General features: G+C 46.7%; 1 protein-coding gene across 2 annotated transcripts in view; it reads right to left on the bottom strand.

The window, feature by feature from the left end:
• Positions 1 to 15,932, bottom strand: part of CAD (carbamoyl-phosphate synthetase 2, aspartate transcarbamylase, and dihydroorotase) — a 246,727-nt gene that overhangs the window by 91,190 nt on the left and 139,605 nt on the right. For both annotated transcript variants that reach the window (XM_085870414.1, XM_085877653.1), the window contains exons 32-33: positions 9,649 to 9,839; positions 9,180 to 9,320 (exon numbers count right to left, since the gene is read on the bottom strand). In XM_085870414.1, coding sequence (XP_085726540.1) covers positions 9,180 to 9,320; positions 9,649 to 9,839 — 332 coding nt within the window. The remainder of the gene's footprint in view (positions 1 to 9,179; positions 9,321 to 9,648; positions 9,840 to 15,932) is intronic.

Here is a 15,932-nt window from a genome sequence, read left to right as displayed (position 1 = left end):
GTGAAGGAGCGAGGCCACGGGGGATATAAACGGCTGCGTTCGTCAGTCAAGGAGTTCGCAGTTAAGAAGTTGTCGGTGGAGCTGGGAAGAAGTGGTAGTAGTCAGAGTGAAGAGGACGGAGCTGTGGAGAGGTGGCGGCGGCGAAGGCGGTCGAGGGGGTGCTCGTGTCGGAGTCGGGGAGCTGCGGAGGGAGAGGCCGGCGGCGCGACCGAGGTCGTGGTGGAGACGCTCGTCGCGGGACTCGAGACAGGGAGATATCCTCCTTCCCCCCGAGCATCAACAACCCCCTCCTGTTTCCCCCCCGCGCTGAGATAGTGCGAGAAGGGGGCCCCGTCCCCACCCCATACCAGGCAGTCCCAGCGAGGCCCGCGGAGTCGGGGCGCCAGCGCCATTTCGCGGCTCATCACCAGACGGGTAGGCCCGACGCGGTCTCGGCCCCAGGCCCGCCTCATCCTTGAGGGTGGTCCTTTTCTTTTGCTTTGGGTATATGTGTTGTCGGCGCCGTCTGTGAAGTAAAACTGCATAAGTGTTGCCGTGTGCTCGCGTAGTCGGTAATAGATCTGCATTGTGTTTCTCTTTTATATTTGCTTTTTGTGTAATATTGTGTTTCTTCTTCTTTTACATTTGCTTTTGGTGTAATTGTATATGTGTGCTTTCCGTTCATCGTGAAATAAATGTGCTTTATGTTGAACTGTTTTCCCGCTTCGCTTCGTCTTTTCCTCTATTGAATCTCCATCTTACTTCACGTAAAGGGTTGGTCGTGGGCTAAAACGCCCGATAATTAATCGAACCGTCGAGGCCGACGATAACACCGCTCGGTTATCCCGATAGTACGGAACGGGTCGCTTAAAGTGGCCCGTGTCCGAAGTCGACCTGCGGCGAAGTGCGATCGCCCGGTCTACCCTCCGTGTGGGTACTTAGGTAGGTCGAATTTGGCGAGCAACCCTATCCCACGCGGGGGGCCGATTGGCACGATCGTGGTGAGGCCAAAAGGTCCACCCGTGACTAGTTCCTGGCGTTAGTCCGAGAGGGTCACGACTGGATTGTCCGTCCGGTGGGCGACGTGCCGCGATTCGAGTTACGTGGCCGCTCGCACGCCGGCGGGCGCGAATCCGCAACACTGGTGTCAGGTCGTGCGATATAAACTCATCGCCCTCCTCGCGGCACTGGTATCGGAGAACGGGAAAACGGGCTCTCCTGTCTCCAGCTAAATTCACGGGAATCGGTCCAGGGGTGAGAGGAGCGACCCCGATTCCCTCCAAATTACGAGCGAGCTAAATTAACCCTTTACGAGAAGCAAGATGGCGTCTCAAGGCGAGCGGGGGCCGGGGGTATTAGAAATGGATGTAGAATGTGTAGAATCCATGGCTCAGGACGAAATCCCCGTGCAGGAAATGTTGGTTGTACAGGAAAACGAACTCGCCCAACTGAACCCAGAGCCCGAAATAGGTGCGGCAGCGGCCGCGGTGTATGACACCTCCCCTCCCCCTCTCCACCAAAACCTCCCGATCCTGGCCGAATCGGCTCACCCAAGCGCACCCGACATGGCCCAGCTATTCGCCATGCTAGCGGCAATGACAGCGAGGATGGATGCGAATATACAAAAAATGGATGAAATAAAAAGCATGAATGAAAAGATGGATGCGAATACACAACAAATGAACGAAAAGATGGATACAAACACAAACGAAATAAAAGGCATGAACAAGCAAATGAACGGAATGAACAAGCAAATGAACGGAATGAACAAGCAAATGAACGGAATGGAAACAAACATGAAGGAAGAAACGAAAAAGCTGCGGGGTGAGACGCAGAACATGGGCCGATGCCTGCAGGCGGGCATGAAGGCCGTTAGCAGGGAGCTTAAAATGGCGACTCCACGTGTGGGAGCGAACGAGCTGGGAGGGGGTGCAACGGCTGTCGGGCCCGCGGTGGAGGCGGGTGACAAAATAATTCGGGGGGCGTGTTGGGCGAGGGTCGTGACAGAAAAAGTGACGGTAACCGAGAGGGACAAACTAATTGGGGTGACGGAGACGTGCACGAGGGAGATAACAAGAGAAGAGACGGAAATGATAGTTGAGACAAGGGAGATAAAGGGTGAAGAGGTGACTGAGTTGGCAGAGACACGGGAGATGGGAACGATAGAGGGAAGACTACACGATGAAGACGGGGATAGAGACGCACACACACACACGGAGGTAGTGGAGGACAATGGGGGTGAGCTGGTGGACTGGGTGGAGACCCAGTGCGAGCAGCTGGATGGCCTCCTCCAGGAACGAGGGGAGGGAGTATGCCCCCTTGAGGCGAGTCACGACCAGGTGAGTTCGGTCGTGCTTTGCGAGGTTGAGGGGACGAGTGCTGTGGACAGGTGCACGGAGAGCTTGGGGGGTATAGAGGCCCCGGAGACCCTTGTGGGGACACAAATCCCCAGTGTGGTTGTCCCTGTGTGTGTGGTGCAAGGTGTGAGTGCGTCCCCGTGTGTGGAAGCGACCCCGTGTGTGAGTGGTGTGGTGGCGATTGTGCCGGAGTACGTGCTTCCCAGCACGCCGTGTGTAAAAAGGGCACCGCAAGTGGAAGACGCCGTGTGTGTGAGTGAAACGGCCAGTATGAGTGAGGCATCGCGGGTGAGTGCCCCCGCGTGTGTAAGTGAGGGACGGTGTGTGGATGAGGAACCGCGGGTGAGTGCCCCCGCGTGTGTGAGTGGTGTGGTTTGTGTGAGGGAAATGGCACGAGTGAGTGGAAGGCCGCGAGTGAGGGGAGCCACGTGTGCAAGGGTAATGGCATGCGTGAGTGAACGGCCGAGTGCAAGGGAGACCGTGTGTGTGAGACGGCGGTATGTAAGGGAGATGTCGGTGGGCATGTGTGAACATGCAGCCGCGTCTCCCGGGGTGAGTTTAATGGTGAGGTGTGTTAGCGTCGTAACACGCGGGAGTGCGTGTGTCGAATGGCGGCGGCGACGACGGCGACATGTGAGGAAAGAAAGCCGAGTAGCGGCTGTAGTTGTTTCGGGGACCGTGCCGGGTTCACCCAGCAGTGAGCACGAGGTCCGTGCTGTGCAACGCACGAGGCCCCCACGTGCTCGCTTGCGAGAGTGAAGTCCCGGTCCGGAAACGCACGCGGTGGATTTGCCGATCCCGCGGACGGACAAAGTTTAGGCAGGATTACGGATTTGGACCGGACAGGTTCTCCACGCGATCGTGTGTGTTAAGCTCCAACGGGCAAAGCACATGTGTTCGCGTGGGGAACCCCACGAGACGTGGGGCTTGTGTTTTTTTTTATGCGCACGGTGACGTCATGGCTGCACGCGGGGTTGGAATCCGGCAGGAGGGGTATCCCTGCTGGATGGTACCGTCCAAGGAGGGACGAGGAACACGTGCAGCTGCATGACGTCACGGGCAGGTGCAAAGTGCGCGAGCTGTGAGTTGCCGCGCTGGTGCTGCGCATGTAAAAAAAAAAAAAGAAAAAAAAAAGCAAGCCTCACTTTCGGGTGCACAGGATTCCTGGGCAAGGGGTGGAAGACCCCCTTGACCAGGGCACAGGATGGAAACTAGTTAGGGGGAAGGGTTAGCTTAGTTAGACCGACTTCATGGGGCAGGGGTAAGTCCTCATGGAGTCCGTGGAATGGATTAGTTAGAGGGATTGTAGCGAGATTTAGGTTGGGTAAATAATTTTTGGGACATTTGAGACAGTGACAGACAGTGAATGTGTAGTGGGGACGTAGCTTAGCTACGTAGTGTTAAAAGGAACGTGCTGTAGTTTAAGGGACGACGTGGGAGCACGAGTTAGTTAGGGTAGGTAGTTAGAAGGATGGTAGAGTTCAGCGGTGAGTGTGTTGAAGAGTTGGTGAGTGAAGTGGAAGCGTGTGCTTGGTGAGTGAGTGAGGCCAGCGGGTCTGTGTGAGTGGAGCAAATGGGGAATGCATGGTGCGATGAGTGATTGGGGGGAGGAGTGACTCCCGCCCAAGGGACACCGGGGTCAGTATAAAGTGAGTTAGGGGGTTAGTCAAATTTACAAAATGGAGGTCGTTTTGTTGTTGGTGGGGAAGTAGGCTCGAAACCCGTTTGGAGGGGTGCAGGAGCCCTGTTGACAGGCTGGGAGCGTGGCTGCGAAAGGTGAGTATCGCTGAGTGGGTACCCCGGGCACCAGGCTAGTCGGCCGTGGTAGGCCAAGGGCCCATGGGGGGCCGGGATAGCGTAGTGGGCACGGGTGCGCCTGCTTGGTGCGGGGGCCCGGGGCACCATTAGCTGCGTGGGCAGTGTTGTGGGCACGGGTGACCCTCGGAAAGGGGCCTGGGAAGCCAGTCTGCCACGTGTGCGTTTCAGGGGAGGTGCCATGGGGGGCACTCCCCGGTGTTAGGGAGCTGGTAGGCTCGGAGGCAGTGTAGTGCCCAGGGGTGCCATAGCTGGAGATTCGGCAGAGGGTCGTGCCTGCCAAAGGGAGTCACGTGTCCCAGCCATGAGACCGTGTGAGGGCACGGAGAGAAAATTGGGGGGCGAGGCCCGAAATTGTGAGGACACCAACACAGGCGACGGGAATCTGGGTTGATAGAACCAATAGTTTAAGCGAGAGGCGCTTGTTGAAAGCCCCGGGGTAGTTTAACAGTTAAATGGATAGGGTAGATTAGGAAGTGTACCCCTCCGCACCATCCATCCCCTCGCTGTCGTTGTGGGCCGCTGGACCCACTTTGGTTATAGATCGCTGAACTCTGGGGAGGCCATCCTGAGGCTTGAATTGGGCCTCGACACAGGACGTTAGCTCTCCCTTATTCCCCTCCGGGAAAGGAACGTAGGGGTTGGGAGTAGGCTAGTTGACAGGATAGGTTAGCCGAACAAAGACGATAAAGGGGGTTAGGGGACGATTTATGGAGGGGAAGTAAAAATGAAAACAACAAAAAAATAAGTTGGGGCAAAATTGGGTTTCACAAATTAAGGGAGTGGGTATGGACAGTGACAGGCAAAGGCGATAGGTTGGGAGGGAGACCGTAGGGTAGGTCCGAGCCCGCCTTCCGAGTGGCCAGCACCACCGCACTCCCTCCACCAACCTCCACGGAACGGCAAAGGCTGGCCAGCTTCATCTGCTGGCTGCGTTGCTGCAAGGCAAAGGCCGGCCCACTTCATCGGCAGCTGGCTGTTTTGCTTCAAGGCCTGTGCCGGCCAGTTCGTCTGCCGGCTGTGTTTGCCTGCAGCGGCCTTCTTCTGCGGGCTGTGTTTGCCTGCTGCCTTTGCCATGCCCACTGCCCACGTTCACCAGCCCCGTTCAATTTTGCTTTGCCCCCCCTGTTCATTTCCATGCGCGCCGGGATCATCGTAAAAGCAACAGTTTGCAAGCTGCAAGAACTGCCCTGTTGGCAGCTACAACACGGGCCTGCAGTGGCGGCCCGTGCACCGTGTTTGCGTTCAGTTCAAACCATTCATCCATCCATTCGTTGTGTTCATTGCGTGTGCCACTTGAGCTGGCACGGAGACTGCGTTTGTGCAGCCCATGCACCGTTGTGGTTCACTGCGTTCAGTTCAAACCATTCATCCATCCATTCGTTGTGTTCATTGCGTGTGCCACTTGAGCTGGCACGGAGACTACGTTTGTGCAGCCCATGCACCGTTGTGGTTCACTGCGTTCAGTTCAAAAGGGAAGGCCTTGGACTGCGTGTGAGCAGCCGGCCACGTTCCCTGTCACCTGCATTGTTTGCGTCAGAGACTGCATGCGAGCAGCCTGGCTCCCTGCTAACTGCTTTCTTTTTGCAGAGTTCATTGATCCTGGGCCATGGTTTAGTGTAAGATTTGTAAGTTAAGGTTAAGATATACTGTACATATGAGTGCGCCCCCGGCATGTCTGTCTTAGCGCCGGCAATTTTATTTAAGTCGTCCGTGTGACTGAGTTTGTTTAGGTATTTACTCAGCCCTCAAGTTATTTATTTTGGGGACACGAATACCATGAATGTCGCACTCAGGGATCCGTAGGTAAAATGTACTAGGGGAAAACTACACATGATGGCACACGAAAATTTGACGACTCGGGACGAGTCTGTAAAAAGGGGAGGGGGTAGTGTTGTGGTTGACGAAATTCGCAAACCACCATTCAGGTCCCTTAGGTGAGGTATCTCGGTAAGTACATGTGTAGTTAGGTCCAAACCCGTTGTTTAGAGGGAATAAATGTCATTCATGCGGGCTGCGACCCTTTTAGATAGCCGTTTTTCTTTTACTATCTTTATTTTGGACCAGCCGCCATTACTACCACCACCAACCACGTCTCAACAGCCATCACACAACAACCACCAACCGCAACGCCGCTTCACAACAACAGCCACGACCTTTACCGTCACAACTCGCCCTCGCAACCATCGCATCACCGTCATTCCCACGCCGCTTGTGGGCACCGATACTGGACTCGTGCAGGGCGCGCACCGAGCAGGGGTGCAAAAGTGCCGGCCTTTCCGAAGAAAACGGATCAAAAACGACTCACGCCCACTTCTGTTCCGTCCTATCGGTGAGCGTGGGGCGATTTGGCCCCGCCTCCAGGTACGTTGGAGTGTGGTCGCTATATGCAAATTCATGGATCAAAAAGCATTCACGCCCACTTTTCCTCGGTCCAATGGGGAGCCAGTTAGAGGTGAAGGGTCGGAGGTAAAGGGTCAAAGGTGAAGGAGCGAGGCCACGGGGGATATAAACGGCTGCGTTCGTCAGTCAAGGAGTTCGCAGTTAAGAAGTTGTCGGTGGAGCTGGGAAGAAGTGGTAGTAGTCAGAGTGAAGAGGACGGAGCTGTGGAGAGGTGGCGGCGGCGAAGGCGGTCGAGGGGGTGCTCGTGTCGGAGTCAGGGAGCTGCGGAGGGAGAGGCCGGCGGCGCGACCGAGGTCGTGGTGGAGACGCTCGTCGCGGGACCCGAGACAGGGAGATATCCTCCTTCCCCCCGAGCATCAACAACCCCCTCCTGTTTCCCCCCGCGCTGAGATAGTGCGAGAAGGGGGCCCCGTCCCCACCCCATACCAGGCAGTCCCAGCGAGGCCCGCGGAGTCGGGGCGCCAGCGCCATTTCGCGGCTCATCACCAGACGGGTAGGCCCGACGCGGTCTCGGCCCCAGGCCCGCCTCATCCTTGAGGGTGGTCCTTTTCTTTTGCTTTGGGTATATGTGTTGTCGGCGCCGTCTGTGAAGTAAAACTGCATAAGTGTTGCCGTGTGCTCGCGTAGTCGGTAATAGATCAGCATTGTGTTTCTCTTTTATATTTGCTTTTTGTGTAATATTGTGTTTCTTCTTCTTTTACATTTGCTTTTGGTGTAATTGTATATGTGTGCTTTCCGTTCATCGTGAAATAAATGTGCTTTATGTTGAACTGTTTTCCCGCTTCGCTTCGTCTTTTCCTCTATTGAATCTCCATCTTACTTCACGTAAAGGGTTGGTCGTGGGCTAAAACGCCCGATAAGTAATTGAACCGTCGAGGCCGTCGATAACACCGCTCGGTTATCCCGATAGTACGGAACGGGTCGCTTAAAGTGGCCCGTGTCCGAAGTCGACCTGCGGCGAGGTGCGATCGCCCGGTCTACCCTCCGTGTGGGTACTTAGGTAGGTCGAATTTGGCGAGCAACCCTATCCCACGCGGGGGGCCGATTGGCACGATCGTGGTGAGGCCGAAAGGTCCACCCGTGACTAGTTCCCGGCGTTAGTCCGAGAGGGTCACGACTGGATTGTCCGTCCAGTGGGCGACGTGCCGCGATTCGAGTTACGTGGCCGCTCGCACGCCGGCGGGCGCGAATCCGCAACAATATATATATATATATATATATATATATATATATATATATATATATATCGGGAGTATAAAAAAGTGTGGTAGATAAAAACATTAGAAAGGAAACTAGATGGGGAGCACTCGGGAGAGTGCAAAACCTCCGCCGCCAATACTGCTGGGTCACTCAAGTGAACCTTATATCTTATTCATTAAATATGATGTCAACAGTGCTGACAGAGTTATAGTTCTTTTCTCCAACTTTTTTTTGGGGTGGGGGGAGGGGGTTGGAAATCACTTAAAACATGTTGTGTTGTTCGTCTTTCGGCTGCTCCCGTTAGGGGTCGCCAAAGCGGATCATCCGTTATGATCCGCATACTGATTTGGCACAGGTTTTACGCCGGATGCCCTTCCTGACGTAACCCTGGTCGCCTCTTACGACACAGGGATAAGGATTGGGTTTCGCCATGATTCCGGGCTGCCCTTCACCCTTTCATAGCGCGGCCCAGTGCAAAGCTTCCGTCCTCAAGCGATCCACCAACCCAAGCCTCCGAGTAGCCGGATTACAGTCGCACGCCACTATGCCCGGCTGCCACTTAAAACATGTAGAAATGCAAAAAAAAGGAAATCGAAATTTTGTTGAAAAAAAAGTTGCAAAAAATTATTTTTTCTCTAACAATTTTTTTTGGGGGGGGCGGGGGTTGAAAATCACTTAAAACATGTAGAAATGCAAAAAAAAAAATTTTTTTTCTCTAAATTTTTTTTTGGGGGGGAGGACAAAGTCCAAAATCTAATGGCATGATCCTTGGACCATACCTAACCCCCACACCAAGTTTCATCGAAATCCGTCGAGGAGTTTTTCCGTAATATAAATTTTTTTTACATTTTCACGCTCACGCTGACGCTCAAGCCGGGGGTATCGCTGTAGCTCTCTGTTCTTCGAACAGGCGAGCTAATGAGTCAGAGGTTGAGAAAGTATAAAAGTATGGGTGACAACACAACACACACACTATATATTCTGATATTCCTTGACAATACCGTCATGACTGCAGCCCCAGAAGGGCCCCTTGGAGTGCAAAGATGACAAGATTAAATGGTCACCAAGCAGATGTAAAGCAAAGCTTCTGACTAGTTTCACCCTTTTTTGGGCTCGTCAGGGCAACACTGTTGTTCCATCCACTTAGTGTATCCAGTATAAAGCTGGAACAAAGTCACTAAGTGTGTGAAAGTGAAGAACTTAAAATTGAGAATATGTAGTTGAACAGGATTAATAGGAGAGAGAAAGTGGGATTGGAGAATATGGAAGGAGAGGGGAGAAAAAGGGAAATAAATGTTTAATGAAACAAACAGACCTACAAATATATTCTACCAAGTACCTAATCATTCTTTTGAGAAAGTCAAAAATTTAAATGATCAACTTCAATTACATTGCCCACTTCCTTCCCATCGATGAATTGCATACCTTCCCATCGATGAAAGCCACCTCTCCGTGCAGCACGACCCGCCGCACCATGCCTTTCACCCGACGCCCAGCAAAAGGTGTCCAACCTGCTTTGCTGAATTGAGGTTTGTCTGGAATGATCCACTCCTGGTCCACATCCACCTTTTAGTGGAAAAAAAAAAACATTAAAAACGACAATGTTTTATATTAAAAAAAAAAAAGAATACCAATGGGACTGACTTATGCCGTATCTGCAGGAATCTCGGGGAGGGGGACAGGTACTAGCAATACTTTCCGTCAGCTTGTCAGCAAGTTATTAGATAATTATTACTCGTGCAATTCTACATCTTACAAACAATATGAGTAATCACAACTTTCAATGATTTACTCCGTGGCATGTATAAACATTTCATCGATTACAATTCTGCAGACCAGGAATCAGAAAAGGTAAATTAAAATTTTGAATGTAACTTTTCAACACTGCATCAACCTCAACGTAAGTGTTGTCTTGCTCAGGTAGGTGGAATATGCGACGAGGGTTATCGTGCATACGAGTAACAATATCATCAATGGTGAGGCGCCCATCGTTAGTTGCAGTAAGCAGCAGAGGTAGCATAGTTTCCAGGCCAGGATAGCCAGGTGGAGGGTTTTCTCCGTCCTTCTCAGCCAACGTATGAGGGGCTGTGAGAGAAATTGCAATGGGGGTCCGGGGCATGCAGGAACAATAAATATCAAGGCTTTGTTATAATCCACAAGTTTTAAGAATATTTACCCATGAATCCTATTTTACCATTTCATCCATCCCACATTATCTTGTGTAGACATGCAAATGATATTTTTTTTTAGCCCAAATTATATTTATTTATTTATTCTAAACTAATCTCAAACATCAACTGGAGAGTTCACAGAGCACTTTCCCTAACACAGTCTTGAGAAACAAGGACAAGGGAGGGGTCTGCGAGCGCCAAATCTGATTGGTCATGATGACATAAAATGCCGTAATATTTTTTCCAAGTACTGTGAAACGGAAGGGTTTTGAAAGTGACAGAAAGGCGATTTGTGTTCCAGTGTTCAAGTGAATAATTATATTGAAATTAAATAAAGATTATAAAGATTGTCGAAAAGCTTTTTTCGGAAGTTTATTGCCGTTGATGCAGCGTCTTTTACACCACCTTATTCAAAACGTTATGTTAGTTCTTCGTGCCTGGTGTGTGTCCTTTATGACATCCTTAAAAACAGTAAGTTTCCTGTTTGGAATGATTTTCAATTTTGTTTGACTGTCAGACAGGTAGGCAGTATTGTTTTTTTTTTTAATCATCTGACTCCTCACCTGTGCATGTGTGATCAGGACAAATTCAGAGCTAAAGTACAGCTAAACTACAGGTTCGTTTTCTGATTCATATTCAAAATAAAACATTCAATTGAAATCGAGTTGTTCCGTGATCATAAACTGATGTTTGTTGACACACGGACAGACAGACAGACAGACAGACAGACAGACAGGCAGACAGACAGACAGACAGACAAAGTGAACCAATTGCTTAACCTCGCTTTTCGTTTTGCATGCACAGGGTAATTATATGTGCAAGACAATTATTTTACAGTTACATTGTGATCGTATAAACTCCCCAGGTCATTGTTTTTAAAGAACATATTTCAGAAAAACTGAGTAGTAATACGAGCACATTTAGCTTATCTTCCTCCAGTTGGACACGTTCCAGCTTCCACTCGGAGAGGAGAGCAATGCACCGTCTGCACGATTGGAAGTCATCAAGAAGGTCAGATCAGGTCTGACAGTGGCTTTGTAGGCCACTGGTAACGAGCTTGGCAAGCAGAGCAGGACGCCAGACTCTATTGAATGCCCGAGATACGTCTCTCGGGAGACAATTTTGGCGTTGGTTGAGATTTAGGGCCTTGTACCATTACTAAGAGAGAAGCAGAAGCATGTCCAAAGTTCAGCGATCGGGACAAAGCCCTAACTGATAGTCAGAGATTAGCCGGTTTGAAAAGAGGAAAGGCTTGATGTTTGCATCGATGATGTATTCCACGACTGCTTGTAAATGGAAGCCTCCTGGTCTGTAGTTGAGAATCGGTTTTTGCACCCCTCTTGTGAATGTGAATGACGTTTGCCAATTTCCATGAAGACAAGTGTCTCCAAGTTATCCACACATCTTCCCAAACCATTCCTTAATTAGAAAGAATCGACAAGGCAACAGAGGTGGAGGACTCATTCTCAACCACAAAAACACATTTTCCAACATAAGCTGCTTCCTGACGACGACCATGAAACTACCTCTATAAAAAAAATAATAATAAATAAATAAATAAATAGGGAAAATTCATTGAAACAGTATCAACATTTATGTACCCCCACCAAACTCGTGCCCACCAGGATACCAACCCCAACTTACTAATCCACAAAATATCCCGGACTTAATCGGAGGGGACCTCGATGTAAAAGACCCCTCCTGGTTAACCAACTAAAATCAAGACACAAGAAGTGAATGAATTCCAGAACAATTACACCATTTAAATCTTACTATAATGGAGCAAACGTGGATGTCACCAAAACTCCAAAATTTACATTTAATAGTTATTGGGCCTATGTAGAGATTCCAAACCCGGTTCTAACCCTCGTTCAAAAATTAAAAAGTGCACTTCCAAGAATGTGCCGCAGCACATTGCCCACCGAAGGCGGGCCAAGAAGGGTACTCCCGCCCAGAGGTTGGAAGTTCCCGCGAGTACCCTTATAGTCCAGTAGAAATTGACGTAAAAATAAATTAACCTAGACATTTGTGTTAACAGGCCAATTATTGCATTAAATCATCTATAGATGTCCAGCGTCCACTCATCATGTACACAAAACCCAAGAAAAATCAAGAATGGGCAAATAGGTTTTAATTGATTTTTAAAAAAGGACCCAATGCCTTGTTTCAGCAATATATATGACAATAGTTGTAGGAAGACTGTACCGTTGCTACTATAAACAAATACATGTCAAGGTTACTGGACCTGCTGGTACCTGCACAAATGGACTAACAAGAAGGTATGTATGAATGTTGAGATACAATGTTCTTGTAAAATACATATAAAGACCAAAGAAACATTATGCCCACACATAATGATGTAGTATCCTTGCAATTGAAAGAAAATGAGAGTAGTGCCAGCCTAGTGTATTTGACCTCTTAGGGCCTCAGCTCTGGATAACCAAACTGCCAATATAAATACTATGCAAAGGTGCAAACCTCCTTTGACATCCAAAAAATTCTTGAAAGTTACCATTAGCATCAATTGCAACTCTGATTTTGGCAATCATATAAAAAAACTAGATATCTTTTCATGCTCGAGTGTTGTTACTATCAATAGACTGTAGCCTTCTTGGTGCCAATTTATTTTAAAAACAATTTATATAGGTATCTATAACTTCAAATCTGGCTGTGATCAATATTGTTCATTGCTAGAATGAGGGAACACCTGAAAAGAATCACGTTGCTTACTTTACTTTCAAGGATTCCTGATTTCAGTGCTAGATTTTGAAGCATTCGGAACATCATCCTTTGACTTGTTCCGATTGCTCAGATGCTGTTTTCTTGAAAACATAATAAGATTACTATATATTTTAGAACCTTCAAATGGATTTTCTTAAAACTATCAACTATTTTGCCTGGAATTAAATACATTTAAATATATTTATAATGCTACAATGTAATTACATTGCATATATGAAATAAAATATCTTAATTATAAGAATGTCTTAAAACAATGACATTTCTAAATATCTTAACATTTTATTGGAATTTATAACTAAGTTTTCTAATGATTTATCCTATAATTGCTAACTTTGGAATTAATTTATTCTTTCAGGTGTGGTTGGCCCACTGGCATGGCATGTGTTATATGTCACAGTGGTGAAGGAGAAGTGCAACTGAGAGAGAAGGGTGTCAACTCTCTGATCAAGGCATCTATTCAATGAAATGATTTACTTCACAACACCCTTACCTCGAATCAGAACAACTTTGTGCATGAAAATTGCCGAAAGACATACACCTCATCTTTCAATATTCAGAAGGCACAGCAACTTGATAATGAAAATATTGATCCATGTGTTTTCAGATCAGGGGATGATGTGTTTGAGTATAAGACTCACTCTCTCATATGTGCCAGTAAGATTGACTTGGGAGAAATACACAAGCATCCAAATAGAAATGCAGGTATCAGCAATGTTGAAATCGTCGGGAGGGGTAGGAAAAGTGTGTTACAAGAAACACTACTTGATATCTGTGACAACAGATCTGATACCAAGGTGGCAGATGTTAAGGCCCACATCATTGTTGCAGGTGACATTTGTGCCGTGGAGGCAACATATCACCGAAAGTGTATGCAATTCTTTATGGCAGAGCATGATAGAATATCTAAAGAAACAACTGAAAACCCAACCCGTGATATTCAAAACAACTTTTTTACTTCATGGTGTGATAGACTCCCTGATATTATGGAGGAAGATGAGAAACAGCACACTGTACAGGAGCTTTTGGACCTGAGTGCAAAGGGTTCTGTTCAAGCCCTTCCCCTGTTCTCAATGCCGATATGGCTGATGACTAGTAAGGAATGTGAATATGGTGAAGTGTACAAAAGCTTATTGTTTCCCTGTGTCGTTAGTTGAAGTTACACAAGATACTGATTTGCACAAGATACTGGTTGCCATATGTCTTCTATGAATAACATGAACACCTGTATTGTAAGTTTTCATGAATTAATGTACGAGGAGAGACACTTCGATTCACTATTATAATTATAGGTAAGTCATGCCATAATATATCTCAGGGTATTTTGCCATAAGATATGAAATATATTTTAGAAGATGTTCATGGGACAATAAGTATTTAGAATATTGGTTTAGTATACATAATGAAAATATTGCAATAGTATGGTTACAATTACTGTAGAGTATGAATATCTAATTATAAAGTATAGACCAATCATATTTAAGTATTTAGACACTCTAACAGTGACTATTATTTCAAAACATGATATAGAAGGAAATGTGAAATTGATTATTCAAATGGCGACCATCTTGGATTCATAATTAAATCAATAAATTAAATCATACATCTATTAAAGATAATACATTATATTTCAAAGCTAATATATTATTGAAATAAATTGATATTATTCACATTGTTCAATTTGGAAACACCTTATTTCATCATACCACATAGGACAACTCTGTATGGTGGCCATCTTGGATTTATGTAAATAAGTAAATTTATTTCCCAAAGTTGATATATTTTATACTCTTTTAGTATTTGAATATCAAATTTCAATAAGACATTATAGTTGGAAGCCATTATTAGCAGAAATAATTTGATTACCAAAGTACACATGTAAATATGGGTTTTGCACGAAAAGACACCCTATCAATGTAATCGGTCCCAAAATTTTTTTTTCCCAATCTTGATTTTTCTTGGGTTTTATGTAGTGACTAAATACACCCTTCTGTACTGTTTAAAACAATAATTGGCCTGTTAACAGAAATGTCTTGGTCCAATGTAATTTCTACTGGACTATTATGATCACAAGTCGCCTACTCGACCCCCTCTCTGCCCTCAGAACTCTCCCACATCCCATGATATAACTATGTGCCCTCCCATACTCAAGGCTAGCACATCCTGACACAGGACTTCCAATCTATCATTGGATCACCTTCCCATAATTATAATCATCAAACATCAATTCAACCCCAAATCCATTTCTAAAGATCACTAAAGAACATATGCCAACCTGAACAAAGACAATTGGCACAACTTCACACAATGCAGAGAACAAGCTTTTATAAATTATGACTTCTTTGCACTCGATTCAAACAAAATAGGAACAAATGCATCGAATAATTTCATCCCAAAAAGGCCATATTCTAAATTTCAATCCCAACGTCACAACAGAAATGAAACATTTCATTAAACAAAGAAATACTCTCAAACAAAAGTCAAACCTCAACCTTCATGACAAACAGTAAATTAGTGTCTCAAACAACACAATTACCACACTCAACAACGGCCAAAAACAGAAAAATTGGGAACGATTCATCAACAGTCTTTAGCATAAAACAAACAGAAGAAAATTCGAGCGGCCTATATTAAATAGAACTCATGAAACAGCCCACCACCATCACAATAAGCAGCAATCAATCAATCAAGACGCACAATCCCAAACAAAAATCAGTAATCAGTCAATCCTATCAATGACCGCTTCAAAATCAGTCACAAACCCATCATTCCAGGAAACAGATTAATCACCAAAAGGCTAAAGATATTGAAGCTTAACATTGAAGCTCCACCACCCTCCACCTTTCCCCAACACCCAGACCCGTGAGCCATGAATGCATGAACAAAAATATACAACCAATCATAGATACAATAAAATTCCCTCTTACATGGACGAAACAATCATTACACCAATACTGAACCTCCCAATAACCCAGCATCATATCAGCACATTTCTCTTATGCACCCCAAGCAAAATACTGGAAAAGCTCACGATACATTCTAAACTAGAACGATACATTCTAAACTAGAACGGCACTCGGTAGAGCGCATACCTCTGCAAAGCTGATTAGTTTATGTTTTGTATCCCACTGATAGGCTGGATCTGGACTCAGACCTGAACTAAAATTTAATCTGATTATGGAAGGGTGTTCTACATTTATTTATCAGGTGGATTAAACAGCAGGATAAAAAAAAGAAATTTGGTGATTCATGTTTAATCAATGAAAGT

The sequence above is a fragment of the Eptatretus burgeri genome, chromosome 1, assembly GCF_056783735.1.
Source record: "Eptatretus burgeri isolate ZD-2024b chromosome 1, Ebu_testis_v1, whole genome shotgun sequence".
NCBI classification, from domain to species: domain Eukaryota; kingdom Metazoa; phylum Chordata; class Myxini; order Myxiniformes; family Myxinidae; genus Eptatretus; species Eptatretus burgeri.
Note: the sequence above shows the minus strand (reverse complement) of the source record. Positions and strands in the feature narration are given on the sequence as shown.